This window comes from Schistocerca cancellata, chromosome 2, assembly GCF_023864275.1.
Source record: "Schistocerca cancellata isolate TAMUIC-IGC-003103 chromosome 2, iqSchCanc2.1, whole genome shotgun sequence".
NCBI classification, from domain to species: Eukaryota; Metazoa; Arthropoda; class Insecta; order Orthoptera; family Acrididae; genus Schistocerca; species Schistocerca cancellata.
In genome coordinates, this window is record NC_064627.1 from 167,065,565 (window position 1) to 167,082,997 (window position 17,433).

Consider the following 17,433-nt stretch of genomic DNA (forward strand, 5'->3'; position numbering starts at 1 on the left):
TTGCCAGAAATGCGATATTGTAAGATTCCATGTTTATCTTTGGAGTACAGAACTCAAAGACCTGTTCAATGCAGTGCTCATTCACATCTATTGCCAAGACTATAAATCCATTGTTTGTATACATATTCCATGTTTTGTCTCTGGAAAGTTAAATAATCATAGTATGTATTGTCAGTTACTTCACAGGGGCCACATGTCCAAAATGACAAATGAAAGTGTTTAATATTTTTACACAGTTTGCTGTGGCCGAATGTATAATAAGGAAGCTCCACAATTAGTGGATGAGAGTGGCTGAAGTAAGAAGCACTGAATTAACTGTTGTTCAGATCTCCATGGAGGTCCCTTACACTATCTACTGCTGATCTCTCTACAGCTCACTAAACACAACTACAATGTTTATTATTGTGATTGTTATGCTAAGTCCAGCATAGACAACAGGTCTAAGAGGACATACTCCTGTCAAAATGAAGCAGCTAAAGAATGATGGAAAGTCAACCAAAACCATACAAACCTACTACCAACACCCCAGACACAACCTGTTAATTGTAAATCAATTATCTTGGCAATGCAGGACTGCAGACGTACATATGTACATGGAAGTCTTCAAGATCATACACCATTTTTCCCTAGCATTTTTATTTTTGGATTTTTAAAGAAATAAAAAGAAAGTAACAGTGGCTTAGAAAGGACCGAAGTACATTCCTAGTTCAAAGACCTAGGCATCAAAATGAAAATGCAACATATACTTCACTGTTCATTTCATTTTATTTACTCATGACAAAAACTGATTTATGTTGTTCATTTACAAGATTAAGGGTGTCTTTTAGACAATTAGGTCAACAGTAAACTGCGATAATGACAAATGCAAAAATATGACTGAAATAATAGCAAGAAACCTTGCATTTATTCTGTGAACTACATGAAACATAGCCACAACACAAATGCTTTTCAATTTACAAGACATGTCAACTTATTTGTATTGCACTAAACACTGCCTCGCATCATCTAATAATAGAAACATCCAGAATATTTTAAAATACAAGCAGAAATTTTTGAACAAAACTTCCATAATTTTGTGCCACATCATACATTCAAAGATCAGTTCAGAAAATGAAAATGTATCTTTATTTCTTAGTTGAGCTAAAGCAGCACAGTGCTACAGGAGTGAAAATTTGAATGTGGATTTGAATGACTCATTGAAATAAGTGAAATATTAACAATGTTTCCTCACAGTTGTCTTGCATAATGTTGATGAACAGTTATGAAAAACAGATATAAATAATTCTGCACCAGGCAACAAAAATTCAGGTAAATATCGAAAATACTTTTTATCTTCTATACACCTTTCTTCAAGGTTTTGTACACTTGTAAAATGGTTCTATAAAATGGACACACTGTTTGTTCACTGTTCTCCCACCTTCAGATTACTGTAAGCATGTTAACCCATTACAGCCCTTATTGGGCCTTCAGGACTCAAATAGTTCATTTACATGCCTGTATTCCGAGTCAGAAAGTAAACGATACCTGCCAACCCTTCGCTCAGCGGAATCCACTGTGTAGGCATGTGAGGAAAAAAAGCTGCATGAGAATTTTTTGAATTGTACATGAAATCAGAGAGCAAAGCAAACACCAAAAAATTTAAATTCATCACAATACACATTACATACACATTGAAATGATGCTGGCAAATTAACACACATTCTAACATTTTATTAGCAATCATCTCATGATTGTGTAGCAGAGAGGACTGGTTATCTAGCATGAAGGTAAACTTGTGAGGAACAAATTATGAACTACAAATTAGGTAAGTTTTCCACAAACAGGACCTGTCAAAACAGTGCAGTCTACTGGTGTCTGTGTGTTCAAATATATAAAGAAAATGAAATCAACTTACACGCAGCAAATAACAGTGCTAATGTGTATCCTATGTACTGTAATGTTTTAATAATGAAAAAGCTCACCAGGACAATTTCAATCAAACATCTTGTAAAGAAATTATCTTGACAGCAATGTACTGAAGGCATTCAAATGCATAATTATCTGTTATGTCAAAAACGCCAAGAGAAGTGTCAGATTATTGAAAGAAAGGACCACTAATAATATATCTATACTGTGAGATGGCACAAAAAGAAGTCCGAGGCATGAGGTCAAATCATTATTTACAAATGCCTTCTCAACTCTAGCAATTGTAAACACCTAAAATATTAGTATTCTTGTTCGTGATACTGATGTTTAAGTAACTGACTGTCGTCTTCAGTACACGTTTTTATTTTCCTTTGCTTTAAGTCTCTTATGTCAACTCGTGGTTGTCTGCTAACTACTCATTTGACCAGTTTGTGTTGTGCTCAGTGCAGATTTCTGAATTACATTTTCTTGTATCATCTTATTGCTCCAGCCCCTTTCCCTCCATCTCCCTCTCCCACCCCCTACTTCTTGGCATGAAAAAAATGCCGTTTCCAAAAAATCAATACTCAGTAGGTATTTCATGAAATTTGTCACAAGGCTTAAAGCAGTTTTCAAGGGCGGGTGAAACGAGTGAAAATGGGATGAAAGAGAAAAGTGTGAAAATGTGGAGGGAAAGGGAGAAAAAGCAAGTACAAGAGTTAATTTGGTGGTGTTACAGTGAGGCAGGAAGCAGGAAGTAACCGCTGAAAAGTGTTCTATCAATATTGTTTGTACAATTATCTGAGAAGAAGTACTGCAAGTGTAAGAACCACTTTGCTCCCTTTGGGATACCGGTCAAAACCCCCTGACATCCAGACTGCTCTGCATGGCAGCTTTGTTACATAGCTAGTATCAACTTGGGTTCCATGGCATGTATGAGTGGATTTGCACACTTGAGCAGTGGGGAGGCAGGTGGGGGGAGATGAGATAAACAGGGGGTAGATAGGAGGCAGCCAAGGCGAGAGAGGGCAAAAGGGTGGGGTCACAATGGGGGTTTACTGGGGGCACCGGAGGTAGTTGCAGGTGAGTCGTCACATGCTGAGGGGGTACAGGGTAGAGTCGCAGTGCTGCCTGGGGGTAGAGGTAGGGGGCTGCCAGGGGCAGAGGTAGGGAACTGCTAGGGGCAGAGGTGTAGCAGTAGCCCCCCCCCCCCCCCCCCAGACACACAACTTGGTCAGAAAGGATAGCAGGGGCAGGGGCGGTGTCGCCTGTGGCAGAGGGTGTAGCATGTGGGGACTGGCCATGAGCAGAGGGGGTGGTGGGGCACGGCCACCAGGAGCAGACGGGGTGGTGGGGCACGGCCACCAGGAGCAGACGGGGTGGTGCTGTGCAAAATGGCCTTGTCCTCTATGAATGTGATACTGTGTTGCTGCAATGGATCAAAATTTCACACATTCGTTTCCATCCATCATTTTGCTCCTGGAACCCTCTAAAATCTCCAATGTTTTTCGGTACACAAGAGAAAAATAAAATACGGTCTGAAAACCGTGCCTGAAACCATCATGTACTGAGGCAATGGAGCATCGCATTCATAAGAGAGAATTTCTACGCAGCAGCTAGTTCCATTTTCTCCACTGACAATCATAGCAGGCAGTCATGATAAGTGAATAACAATCACAACTGTGATATAGTCCACCTACAGTCCATCAGTGTACAAAGTCATGTTTGCTGCTGAAGAGGTGGCCTAGAAGCAAGCACCAGTTCCCACATCTTTGACATTCCGTAGTGTCGTTGAATGACACTTCCCGACATGGGTTCCCATCCTCGATTTGCTTCTCAAGACGCCCTCTACAACCCTTCGAAGTTTTCCTCAACAAATCTGGGACACCCTGTGTAACAGTTCGAAGTGTCTTGGTTTCATCTGACACACTAATTGTTAAAGATTTATATAAAAAGAAAAGTTGGGAGCAAGGGCCAATTATCTTCCTATCACCAATTTAAAGAGAAAATCAGACACAAGGTAAAACAGATAATACTAATGACATTTATCTTAGAATCAGCTAAAACCAGAGGCACACAAATTTTTTGGGCAAAAGTTGTATACTATCAGTAATGAAGCCACACCCAACAAAACTGCAGCATTATGGAAATGGTTACACATGTTTTCATAAAAAAAGAAGACTAAAGTCATTTTGTTAATGAGCACTTGTGATAGCAGGCAATAGTGAAGAGACAAATGCCATTAAAACAGTGTGATTACATCACAAAAAACACACCAAGAATGCACAATACACAACGTGCTGTCAGCACGTAACAGCAGGTCATCCTAAAAAGATGCAACCTCTAAACTAAAGTAGGCTTAGAAATAGAACTGAGACCCACAGAAGATGACAAATAACAATGACAGAAAGACAATGTGTTTCTGCATAACGAGTGTCCAGACACACTGCGATACAGTAAAACTTTCACCTTACAATCTTGCAGAGAAGTTCAGATAACACTAAACTTCATATAATCAATAGTATAGTTCACCATGTTTCAAATATTTCAATTTTCCAAGATTGTACTTTTATCTGTCTTTAATTATGATGTTGTAAGTCGCATTTTTCACATGCACATTGGAAAGGTGGCTCTTCACGCCATATTATGTAAGCATTGCCATCCTCTGCCCACTTCAAAGATAATGTAACCAGCTTGTATAATAGTATGTCCCACTACCTATTCCCATGACATACCACAGATCACATGGTGCAAACTGTGATGCCTTTGTGTATCACTTATGTTTATGTCAGTGACTGTTTAGACACAGAGTAGCAAAGTTTAAAACCTTTGATTTGGTCATCTATTTTTCCACAACCTATCAACTAAGTCATGCTAATGGCCAGTAAATTATCAAATGTTCTCACTTTTATTTTTGACAAAATTTGTTTATATAACCTAAGATACATGTTTTGATGACGACTTGGGTTATACTCAAGTCTTATGACTTATAATATGTAAGAGAACAAATCATGCAGCCCATACATTGATTTTACTGTCAGCCCTGCATTTTCCTAATACTTTTATTGTGCTTTAATCTTTTGCAGTTTTAACACTTGATAATGGCATAAGGCCTGAATCTAGATTTTGAAATAGAACCTATTCTACAGACAAATGGCGGTTATATTTTTCTCAAAATAAAACAGATTGGAATCATTTCAAAAATTAAGTTGTAAATCTCTCGAAGGACATTGTGTCCCAAAGTACTGTAGGTCTTCTTGAGATCATAAGACACGCAATTAGGTGTTGCCTCTGCAAGCAAGCCTATCCCAAAAATGTGACAGCAGGGAAACAATGACAAGTCCTTACATTTCAGCACAGAGATTAACTCAAAGCCTGAGGGAAATTGAAACCTAGTTAAAACACAAATCCTGCACAAATGTGCTGTTACTCACAACTTTTTATAAACTTCCCATTTTAGAATGTGTGTTATCAGCTTTTACTTCCATCTCTCTCTCTCTCTCTCTCTCTCTCTCTCTCTCTCTCTCTCTCTCTCTCTCTCTCTCTCTCTCCCCTTTTCTTAAGAACAAGTGTGTGTTTATCACAAAGCTGTTATGAATACTGTTCAAACAATATGTGAACTTCCTTTTACACATGGTAATGAAGCACTCAGACACCTGCCATTAGGAGCATTGTACCAGTTCCAGCCTCCCACACAACCAAATTGTTTTATCATTGTCAATATCTTTTTTGGTACTGTCATTATTTACATGAAACACAGTACATTTTTTTTTTTTTTTTGCAGTGTGATTTACAAGGGCAACAATGTAATGTGAAATTTTATGATAGATTGGACCAAAAACATTTTCAGAATTATTTCAACTGCAATTACAATGCTCTACGTAGAACACACTGTTACAAATCGTTCTCGAGTGAGAAAAGTGGTCAATCAATCAATTTATGGTGACCCTTGATACTGGAGATCTTAAAACCTTTATTCCTTGTGCACACTTTCTTTTCCACTTTTCTGTCGCATGTCACAAACCCAGTGAAACAACTGAGATCCCATGGTAGTGTCAAGAATCAAATACTGTTGTATGGGAAACTGTAAATTGTCAATAGTGTAAAAGGTGGCCAAATGACTACACTGTACCACATACAACTCTGTCAGACATTGCTGAAAGAAGATTCTACAAAATATTAGTACAACCAATCAGTAATGGAGAGCAAAAACACACACTGTGCAACAGGTAACACAGGTTCAAATTTCTGGAGTTAGTGTAATAGCACAGCAGTTTATACACGATGCCCTACTAGAGCTACAGTGGATGGCATCATCCACCTCTAACGGGTGTACAAAAACCTCTACCCATAGAAATCCCACTCACCACCAATACTACCTACCACTTCCATAGCTGTTATCTTTCCACACTAAAAAATTTCTCCTACTCAGTCGAAGCACACATGTGGAGCACATTTGCAGTAACAAACAATCACTTGCCCAGAATGGTTTAAGTCTTACTGCAGTCTTCACAGGCAGATACTACATTATAAACCCAGTCCCCAAACATTTCCTATGCCGTATCTCCATGCCCCAACTCTCCAACCAGCTGCAAAGGAACACTCCCTCACTACCCAATAATTTCACAGACTGGAACAACTTAAACACATTATTTGATTACTCTTCATTGTGCCCTCAAAAGAGGAACATACTTCTAACATCTCCCAAAGTTGTAATCTGAAATGAATAAGTATTAAGTACACAATCACCTTCCTGTTATTTTTATGAGGTTCAATTTATCAATGAGAGTATATTTCTTTCATGTGATCCTCAAACACCTACTAGATCTTCAAAATGAGAAAAAATCAAACTTAACGAAAAGTGAGTAATAAATACTTTAAAGGAAAATGCTGTTTGTTTCTTTGTTACATTTTATATTCTTTTACCACCACAAAATGTAGAAGGATGAGTCTCACTCAGTTTTAATTTATGCAAGTAAATCTGACAGACTTGCTTTTAATATTTTTCACAATCTTTAAAACTAGTCATTGAGCCAACTCTTCTACAGCTTATTTGGCTGCCAGATTCACTCACTCTCATCCACATAAGATATTCTTCATACTGCACAACCTCCTGTACATTCTGAGTTTTATGTGTGAGGGAACAATGTAAGATCATGTGGATTCGACAGCTGGCAGGAAAGCCCTAGCACTAATACCTGCCAAATAATCAATGCAGCTTGAAATTATGTGTAAAGTAGAGTTAAAATGAGGAAAACGTGTGTCAATGAGCACAAAAAAATTAATTTAATTGGGTAGATAAAAAATCTTCTGACCAAGCGGCAGCAGAACACACACACAAAATAAGATGATCATTAGGCGAGCTTTCAGAGCCAGTGGCTCCTCCTTTCGGCTGAAGGGTTGAAGGGGAAGTAAAAGAGGTGAAGGAAAAGGACTGGAAAGGTCTAGGAAAAGGGATACATTTCAGGAAAGTCACCCAGAACTGTGGGTCAGGTGAGACTTAGGCTACCGCACTGGATGAGAAGGTGACTGATTGTTGGGGACTGTAGTGGACGAGATTTGAAAACCTGAGAGCTTAAAGATGAAAGATAGGATAACTACTCTTTTCATCACTTGGTTTTAGTTTTCTACATCTTTCATTGTCTTACCCGTCTATTTTTCACTGTCCCCCTCTCACCCCTGTTACATACAATGCACTTAGCTTCTCACTCTGATTAACTGATGTATGATGTATGATGTTTACACAGTAATCTCTGTCTTGTAAGCTCTCATGTTCTCAAATTTCATCCAATGCAGTCCCCTATAATCAGCTTTTCCTCCTAATCCCGTACATTAAGTCTCCCATGACAGTTCTGGGTGACTCTCTCGAAATCTATGCCTTTTCCTAGACCTCTCCAGTCCTTTTCCTTCACCCCTCTTCCATCTCCTTCAACCTTTCTGCTTGAAGAAGAAAACCACTGGCTCCAAGAGCTTGCCTAATTATAACCTTCTTTTACGTTTATGTTCTGCCGATGCTTGATGAGTAGATTTTTTATCTATCCAATTAAATTATTTTGTCAAAAGTTGATCGTTTTCATGTGCATAAAGGAATATTTTTCCAAATTCTCAGCAACTCTGAATGTAGTTTACATGATAACAGTGATCTGTGGTTTTGCTCCTGTTAGCATTTCACAAAGTGAAGAGCCCTGAAATTCTGTTTTCATTTACAGTCTACAAGAGGAAGTCAAAGTTAAAATAATCACCTCAAAAATAAATTTACTTGATTTTTTGAATTTTTTGATTGTTTGCCGGTACATGTCTGCAGTCCTCGTGGGCAGTGAAATCCTCATCACATAATACCATAGCACACCACAAAAGAAGCCAAAACAAAGTGATGTAGCTCATTGCTAAATTGGAACACTATGTGGTAGTTCATCAGCATTTGTACGGGAACACTGCTGCAACAATTCATGTGCACTTGTAGGAAATGTAAGGCAACAATGAACCATCATATGACAGTGGTCAAACTAGTCTAAATGACTAAGAATGAAGTGGCAGAATAACTGCGAAGAAATAGGAATCCCAAGAAAAGAGAGGGCTCTGGTGATTGGAGCAAGGCATACCACAAACAAGCCCATAGAGAGAAAAATGAAGATCACTGATCAATTACCAAAATCTTCCACAACATTTTGAACATGAAAAAGGCACTCTCCAGTGGATTTTGCAACTGCTCACACCCATTCAAAATGCCCCTGAACAAATGCAGCAGTGGAAATATCGCAGTTGTGTCAGATCAATACAGATGTCTTCTTCAGCCACTTAATCACCAAGGATGAGCACCAAGCATATCACTACAATCCTGAGGCAATGGAGCAAAGCAAGCAGTGGAAGCATGCCTATGCACCACCACCAAAAAAGGTGGAGACCCAACTATCACCTGGCAGATGATGCCGATTGGTTATTGGGAGTGTCCCGGTATGGTGCTAACAGATATCCTCTTAAGGAGCAAACCATCATAGGAGCATACTAATGAAACTCCTAGTTTATGGGAAGCCGCCAAAACAACAGCTGCAGGATACAGCATAAGGTTGTGGTTCTGTTCCATGACAAAACCCCAGCTCATTCTATACAGGGCACAGTTACATATGCTGCTTCCTTGAGATGCCTTCCATGGCACTCAGTGACTTCTCCCTCTTTCTTCAAATGAATAAAGCACTGAGTGGCAGGCATTTCCAGAACGAAAGCAAGGTGATTTTCGTAGTGGAACATATCATGACCAGCCAAAGTAAGTACTTCTATAACCAAAGCCTCGTTCAGGTCATCCATTGTTCAGAAAAATGTGTTGCACCGGAAGGAAGATACTTAGAGAACTAACACAGTCACCAAGTCATGGCCGTAGCTTGATTTCTTCAAGGTTGTAAAAGATTTTATGAATACCCTTCATATAGTATGAAATTTGCAGAAAGATGCCATAAGTACATATACTGCCACAGAAAGAAAAGTATACCCAATTAGGGGTTTTCAATTCACTCAAGATTTACTGCTGTAACAGTATACAATGAGTACATGAAATGATTACATTTACAGATCAATAGCACGAGCAGTTCTGAGGTATCATGTATCGACCCATGATGAAACACCCATATTAGTACATTGGGTAGCCTCCATGGGCAACAATGCAGACGCCGAAACTCTGGCGTCTTATCAATCCTGCAGATTGTGAATACTGTTCTGGGATATGTTATTCCACTGCTCGAACTGTTCATGTATTCTGTAAGAATTGTTGGTTGACAAGTCACACAAGCCACTTCTTGTTCCAGGCGAATACAGATATTCATTCCAGCCAGAGAAGCTGCTGCATGATTTGCAGAGCATGTTGAGTTTCGAAGGACAGTGTGTGGGTGAGCATTATCCTGTTTGGAACAACACACACCTTCCCATTGCAAGAACAATACAAGAGCGAGTCCAACAACATTCTGCATGTACCAAGCACTGGTTAGTGTATCTTCCAGAAACACCAAAGGTGAACAAAAGTTGTAGCTTATCACACCAAAGACCATAACACCAGGCATGGAGCCAATGCGTCTTTGACAAATGCGTTCTACAAGTCAGCACTCACCAAGTCTATGTCATACATGCAATCAACAATCATTTGCGTGCAGGCAGAATTTAATTTCATCACTGAAGAGCATGGCGCACCACTCCATCTTCCAAGCGAACCTATGAAAACACCAGTTGAGCCCTGCCTGTTGCTGCTGTGGCACAAGTGGAAGATGGGCTACACGTGTGCATGCCCATAATCCCACAGGTGATAACTGGTTCACAACAGTTCGTCGTAACACCTTTGGGCTCACAAACCCTCTTATCTGTGTTGTGGTAGTTGTACAATCTGCCACTGCTGTCCTTACAATATGACAATCCCAGCAGGCATCCGTGCTTTGTGGACATCCAGAACCTCATCTATGGATGTGAGAATGTTCATGTGACCTCTGATACTGGCATTGTTGCACAAATGATGCAGCATGTCCAACTTGTGTGGCAATTCTCCAAAAGGAACATCCTGCCACTCTGAAGGCCACAGTTCCACCCCTTTGAAACTCGCTCCATTGGCTCTAGGAAGCACGAGTGTGTTGCCTGCTTGCTCCACACATTTTCACCACGCTGAGCCTTCTGGCTGCAAGCATTCCCTACTACTAAAGGGTAGGGTAGACAAAGATGGCACTGTGGCAGCTGTGCCACTATGCCATCTGTTGGCAGGCAACGTTTGCACAATTATCAGTACATCTATCATCCAGCTGGCATATGCCATCCTTCGGGTCAAAATCAGCAGTGGCTTTCCAGGTGTACTAATTTTTCTTTCTTCTTTTTCCCTCCTGTTGTTGTTGTGGTCTTCAGTCCAGAGACTGGTTTGATGCAGCTCTCCATGCTACTCTATCCTGTGCAAGCTGCTTCATCTCCCAGTACCTACTGCAACCTACATCCTTCTGAATCTGTTTAGCATATTCATCTCTTGGTCTCCCTCATCGATTTTTACCCTCCACGCGGCCCTCCAATACAAAATTGGTGACCCCCTGATGCCTCAGAACGTGTCCTACCAACCAATCCCTTCTTCTAGTCAAGTTGTGCCACAAATTTCTCTTCTCTCCAATTCTATTCAATACCTCTTCATTAGTTATGTGGTCTACCCATGTAATCTTCAGCATTCTTCTGTAGCACCATATTTTGAAAGCTTCTATTCTCTTCTTGTCTAAACTGTTTATCGTCCATGTTTCACTTCCATACATAGCTACATTCCACGCACATACTTTTAGAAACGACTTCCTGACATTTAAATCTATACTCGAAGTTAACAAATTTCTCTTCTTCAGAAATACTTTCCTTGCCATTGCCAGTCTACATTTTATATCTCCTCTATTTCGACCATCAGTTATTTTGCTCTCCAAATAGCAAAATTCATTTACTACTTTTAAGTGTCTCATTTCCTAATCTAATTCCCTCAGCATCACCTGACTTAATTTGACTACATTCCATTAGCCTCATTTTGCTTTTGTTGATGTTCATCTTATATCCTCCTTTCAAGACACTGTCTATTCTGTTCAACTGCTCTTCCACGTCCTTTGCTGTCTCTGACCAACGTATATTTGCACTTATCATTCAAAGACATCTTCCTCTCATCAGTTTCCATTGCTACAATAGTTGGCCTTGGTTGTTGCAGTCATAATAAAGTATTAATCTTGGTCACATTTAGTTTGTATTACTAACTGAAAAGATGGGGATAGGTTAAGTTTTTCATAACCTATTACATAAAGTCTGTGGTATGTAATGTGGAGTAAACAAAATTTTGTTTGTAAAGAAAACACCTGCGTACATGCTAAAATTGAGCTTGCTTACTTTGATAGCTATAGTACTCTAAAGCTCACATATCAATGTTGAAGAATGCTTAATTTACTCTTGGAAGACCAACATGTAATCAACAAAGAACCAAATTTCTGATACATATTTCGATGGTTGATTGACTACTTTATTAGAAATTTTATATGGTAAAATAATGCTGGCTGGGATTTTCTGTAAATTATTCATGACATTCAGTTAGAGGACTTGCATTTTTTAAGAAACCGGTCCTACCAGGATTACTACTTCACTTCTTACTTGAGAGATATGAAGCACAATGTCATGTTACATATGTCAACTTTTAAGAGGGATGACATGTCATCAGCATGGAGAGGGAAAAAAAAAAAAACAGAGGGAGAGGGAAAAAAAAAAAAACAGAGGGAGAGGGAAAAAAAAAAAAACAGAGGGAGAGGGAAAAAAAAAAAAACAGAGGGAGAGGGAAAAAAAAAAACAGAGGGAGAGGGAAAAAAAAAAAACAGAGGGAGAGGGAAAAAAAAAAACAGAGGGAGAGGGAGAGGGAGAGGGAGAGGGAGAGGGAGAGGGAGAGGGAGAGGGAGAGGGAGAGGGAGAGGGAGAGGGAGAGGGAGAGGGAGAGGGAGAGGGAGAGGGAGAGGGAGAGGGAGAGGGAGAGGGAGAGGGAGAGGGAGAGGGAGAGGGAGAGGGAGAGGGAGAGGGAGAGGGAGAGGGAGAGGGAGAGGGAGAGGGAGAGGGAGAGGGAGAGGGAGAGGGAGAGGGAGAGGGAGAGGGAGAGGGAGAGGGAGAGGGAGAGGGAGAGGGAGAGGGAGAGGGAGAGGGAGAGGGAGAGGGAGAGGGAGAGGGAGAGGGAGAGGGAGAGGGAGAGGGAGAGGGAGAGGGAGAGGGAGAGGGAGAAGTGTTTCACAAGATTCATTCTATTCAATCTTATGGGCTAACTTCAAAATTTGAGAAGACACAGTCAATTCAGTTTTGTACTTTTTCTATAATCACCAACAAATTTGTCATCAGGTAGAAAAGAGAAGAGCTATTTCTGCAAACTGACAGAAATTTGAAGTAGAAATAAATTTAACTTTATTCCCTAAAACAATTAAATTCAGTTTGTTTTTCTACAAAACCAAATTTACATTCTACAGGAGCAACTGAACAAATGATCGTACCTGGTCACACATTCTTTCGTTTCTGCATCAAGTTAGGCTTAGTAATGACTAGCAGATTTGTAGGTACAGAAATCAATAAATAATACATTTTGCATACTGTCATTCAAATATTAAGCATCAATTTACACTTGGGAAAAGCAGTCTTTGCGTAAATGAAATTAATTACAATTTTGTGAGGAATTTCTTGCATATACCAGGTGATCAAAAAGTCAGTATAAATTTGAAACCTGAATAAATCACGGAATAATGTAGATAGTGAGGTACAAATTGACACACATGCTTGGAATGACATGGGGTTTTATTAGAACCAAAAAAATACAAAAGTTCAAAAAATGTCCGACAGATGGTGCTTCATCTGATCAGAATAGCAATAATTAGCATAACAAAGTAAGACAAAGCAAAGATGATGATGTTTACAGGAAATGATCAATATGTCCACCATCATTCCTCAACAACAGCTGTAGTCGAGGAATAATGTTGTTAACAGCACTGTAAAGCATGTCAGGAGTTATGGTGAGGCACTGGTGTCGGATGTTGTCTTTCAGCATCCCTAGAGGTGTCGGTCGATCACAATCCACTTGTGACTTCAGGTAACCCCAAAGCCAATAATCGCATGGACTGAGGTCTGGGGAACTGGGAGGCCAAGCATGACAAAAGTGGCGGCTGAGCACACGATCATCACCAAATGACGGGCGCAAGAGATCTTTCACGCGTCTAGCAATATGGGGTGATTCTAATAAAACCCCTTGTCATTCCAAACATGTGCGTCAATTTTTACCTCTCTATCTACATTATTCTGTGGTTTATTAAGTTTTCAAATTTATACTGACTTTTTGATCACCCAGTATACCATATTTATCCAACAATAAGACACAGGTTGCCTTACAGTCATAGATTAAACTGCTGTTCCTGAGATCAATGTTTTTACATTGTACAACAGCCTAATTCAAGGGTCATGTTACATTTACATACAAAGCTTTGGCAACTCAAGTTGAACACAGAGGGTAGTAGGGGAGCCAGTGGCACCAGCTTGGGCAAGACCTAGGACAGACAGAAAGAGAGAGAGAAGGGCAGCAAGTTTCGTTAAGCTGCCAACAACAGGAATGCATATCATGTACCATGGCTTTTTACAAACATCTACCATGGTTAAACTGTGTTTTGCCTGAATCCAGTTGTTGTTGGAATTGAACACAATTATACTATAAGTTTCTACTGGAGACAAATTAATACTAAAAAAATTCACCATCACGTAGAACACCTAAAAACTGGGACAACAAAGGATGTCTGAGCTTCAACAAAGGCGCTAAAGCTGCCACTATTCCACAGTGCCACTGATTTTCAGGGCTGCCAACAGTGTTGACTTGAAGTGGTAAATTTTTGCCAATTCAGCTCTAAGGAGCCAGAGGACAACATCTTGTCGTCGTCCAGTTTGCTTGTATTGTCAATGCTGTAAGATCTGTAAATTGTAGCAATTGATAATGCATGCAAATTAAAGCCATGACTGTTGAGAAATGTGAATCTGTGAGTTCGCAGTTCACAATTGGTTTATGCAGCCAATATGACACTAGTTTTAAGTTAATGACAATGAAGGAAACACCACAGGAAGAAAATCTGGTATCACAGAAGTGAATGTTCATAGATGGTGCCAGCTGAATAAATTAAAGACTACCCATTCTGTATGCCAAACTTTCATGGGACTGAGGCAGGAAAAGTTGCATGAATTGGAGCTTTAGGTTGCTCAGCACGTGTGAGAAATGCAATGATGACTTCTCAGTTACTAAAGAAATTATCCAAATGAGAATACTGGAGATAAATAGGAATCTTCCAACTGCATATGTCGCTGAATTCAATGCAAGTACTGGCTGGTGCATGATGATCATGACGACGATGATGATATGATGGCAGGGTTTACTTCATGATGCATGACAATGATAGCTCAGTGACTTCCACAGCACTTCACGAAAAACAACTTACATATCATCATTATGTAATCAACTTTAGAAAACTGCATGACTATTTGCTGGCCATATGGGCAACGCCAATTAAATGCCTGTTTATTCTGATATACCATGAACTGTTACTGTCAACATAAAGAGCATTAAAAGTGTTCTTATAAAAAATTATGAAAATGAAAAAGCCAGAATAACAGTAATGTTGGGGGCACTTGAAGATGGACAGAAGCTCCTCCCATATGTGATTCCACTCCGGTAAAATATAACAAAAGGAAAACTGCCTGCATGGCTCATGCTTATGTTCCACAAAAAGGGATGGATGATAAATGACCCGACGTTAGATTGTTTGACAACCACGCTTTATGAAGAACACAGACCAGGTAACAATTCCTGGTGGCATGACCTCACAATTTCAAGAAATGGATGTTGTTGTTAACAGACCTTTTAAGGCTCACTTGGAGCAGTTTTCCAGTGAGTAGCTTCAAGGTGACCATGCCCTCACTTTGGAGGGTGGGGTGGGGTGGGGTGGGGTGGGGGGTGGGAGTTAAGGAAATCCTCAATATTTATGGTGGATCAGTGGATACTTATTTCCTGGAGCAGAATCCAGGATTTCAATTGAATCTATCCTGAAAGTATTTAAGGGACTCGTCTTGCCCCACACTGGCGTTATCTGCCAGTAGTTCCACAGCACGGTGCTACTGTCAGCTGCTGAAGATGATGGGTGTGCTTCACACATCCACAGTGTACGAGCAACCAAGGTTTATTCATTTTCTATGGAACAAGGGACAAATGCCCACTGAAAACCACTGTGAAATGCTGCAGTGAACGTATGGAGAAAAATGTCTCACTTTGAGAAGTTTGACGTGTTGGTGTTGTGAGTTGGCAAAATGTGTGAAGACTTGTGCAAAAATAAGAGTTCAGGAAGGCCACGGGGTTCAGTGACTGATGACAACTTATCTTGCGTGTATGCAATGGCGAAAACTGATCTGGGTGTGCACCTCAAGGACATTTCCTAGGGCTCGGCATTTCATATGGTAGTGTCTATGTCACTGTTCATGGGCCCTTAGGATACTGAATGGTTTCAAGTCAGTGGATGCCAAAGCTGTTGGCAGATGATATGATAGGCAAACAAATTATTGCTTCGCTCAATCATCTGCAACGGTATTCCGAGGAGGGTGGCAATTTCCTGACTGCATTGTTACTGGCGGTGAAATGTGAGTGCTGCATTTTACGCCAGAATTAAAGCAGCAGTCCTACGATGGTTCCACAGTCAGCTGAACGAATTCTGCCACATGTACATTCAAAATTTAGTGCTGCGAGATGACAAATAGCTGAACTGGTGTGGGTACTGTGGAAAAAGTGTTAGGTATCTAGATTAGTACGTATATCGGTAATTACCTGTATGTACCTTATATAGGCTAATAAAAAGAGGGAAAAGATTTTCTGATTCATCATCATCATCATCATCATCATCATCAGTAGTGGTACCACAGACTAGTCACTCAACTACTTACTCACACGGAAACTACATGACAATCAGATTTCTGTAATTTTTATATTTATGGTAAACTAAGCACAGAACTCAGAATCAATTTGCCAAAGCTGTTAGATGCAGCCCTCAAAAATTCTTGAGAAAAATCAACACTGAAGTTTCCCAGATGTCTACAATACCCAATATAATGTCTTTTTTCGATGGGGCACATGGCCCTGTAGTGGAATGCTCGCCTACCACGTGGGTTTTTTGTTTTGGGTTTAAGGGCGCTCAACTACTGAGGTCATTAGCGCCCAGTCACAATTGTTAGAGCACATAGTATCTAGTAAAACTCAAGGAGGGGGGGAGGGGGGGGGGGACACCAGAAAGTTCTTACAAATATACAGATAAAATACGTGAAAGAGTTATATGTCTTGGGACAATCCAGTCAAAGTAATGAAACGAAGAACACGAGCAGCTGCTCGAGCGTCATCCGCTAAAATATCCTGTAAAGTAGATGGCAGAGACAGGACAACACGAGACTGACTAAAACGGGGACACGACAATAAAACATGGCGCACTGTTAATGCATGACCACAAGGGCACTGCGGGGCTGGGTCACCGGAGAGCAGGTAGCGGTGGCTAAACTGGCAATGCCCAAGCCGCAACCTGGTCAGAAGGACCTCTTCTCGCCGAGATGGTCAGGAGGAGGTTGTCCAAGCAGTTGGGAACGGTTTTACTGCCCAGAGCTTGTTTCCTTGAAGTGAGGACCAAGTATCCCACCACAAGGACACAAGCCTCTTACAAACAACCCCACTAACGTCAGATGACAGGACACAATGGGAGGCTGGCCGAGGCAGCAGGACTGCAGCCTTGGCTGCAGCATCAGCAGCCTCATTCCCAGGCACTCCTACATGGCCGGGAACCCACAGAAGGCTGACAGGAGAGACACCCTCAGCAAAGGAATGGAGGGACTGCTGGATCCGTTGCACCAAGGGATGGACCGGATATGGAGCTCCAAGGCTCTGAAGAGCACTGAGTGAATCAGAGCAGAGTACATACGATGAATGGCAGTGGCGGCGGGCAAACTGAACGGCCTGATGGAGAGCAAAAAGCTCGGCCG

At 40.7% G+C, this 17,433-nt stretch overlaps 1 protein-coding gene across 2 annotated transcripts in view; it reads right to left on the minus strand.

Moving 5' to 3' along the window:
- Positions 1–743: 743 nt before the first annotated feature.
- The window catches only part of LOC126161482 (phosphatidylinositol 3,4,5-trisphosphate 3-phosphatase and dual-specificity protein phosphatase PTEN), a 91,682-nt gene continuing 74,992 nt past the window's right edge, over positions 744–17,433 (minus strand). For both annotated transcript variants that reach the window (XM_049917382.1, XM_049917381.1), the window contains one exon: positions 744–1,552. In XM_049917382.1, the coding sequence (XP_049773339.1) occupies positions 1,467–1,552 (86 nt within the window). In that variant the 3' untranslated portion in view covers positions 744–1,466. The remainder of the gene's footprint in view (positions 1,553–17,433) is intronic.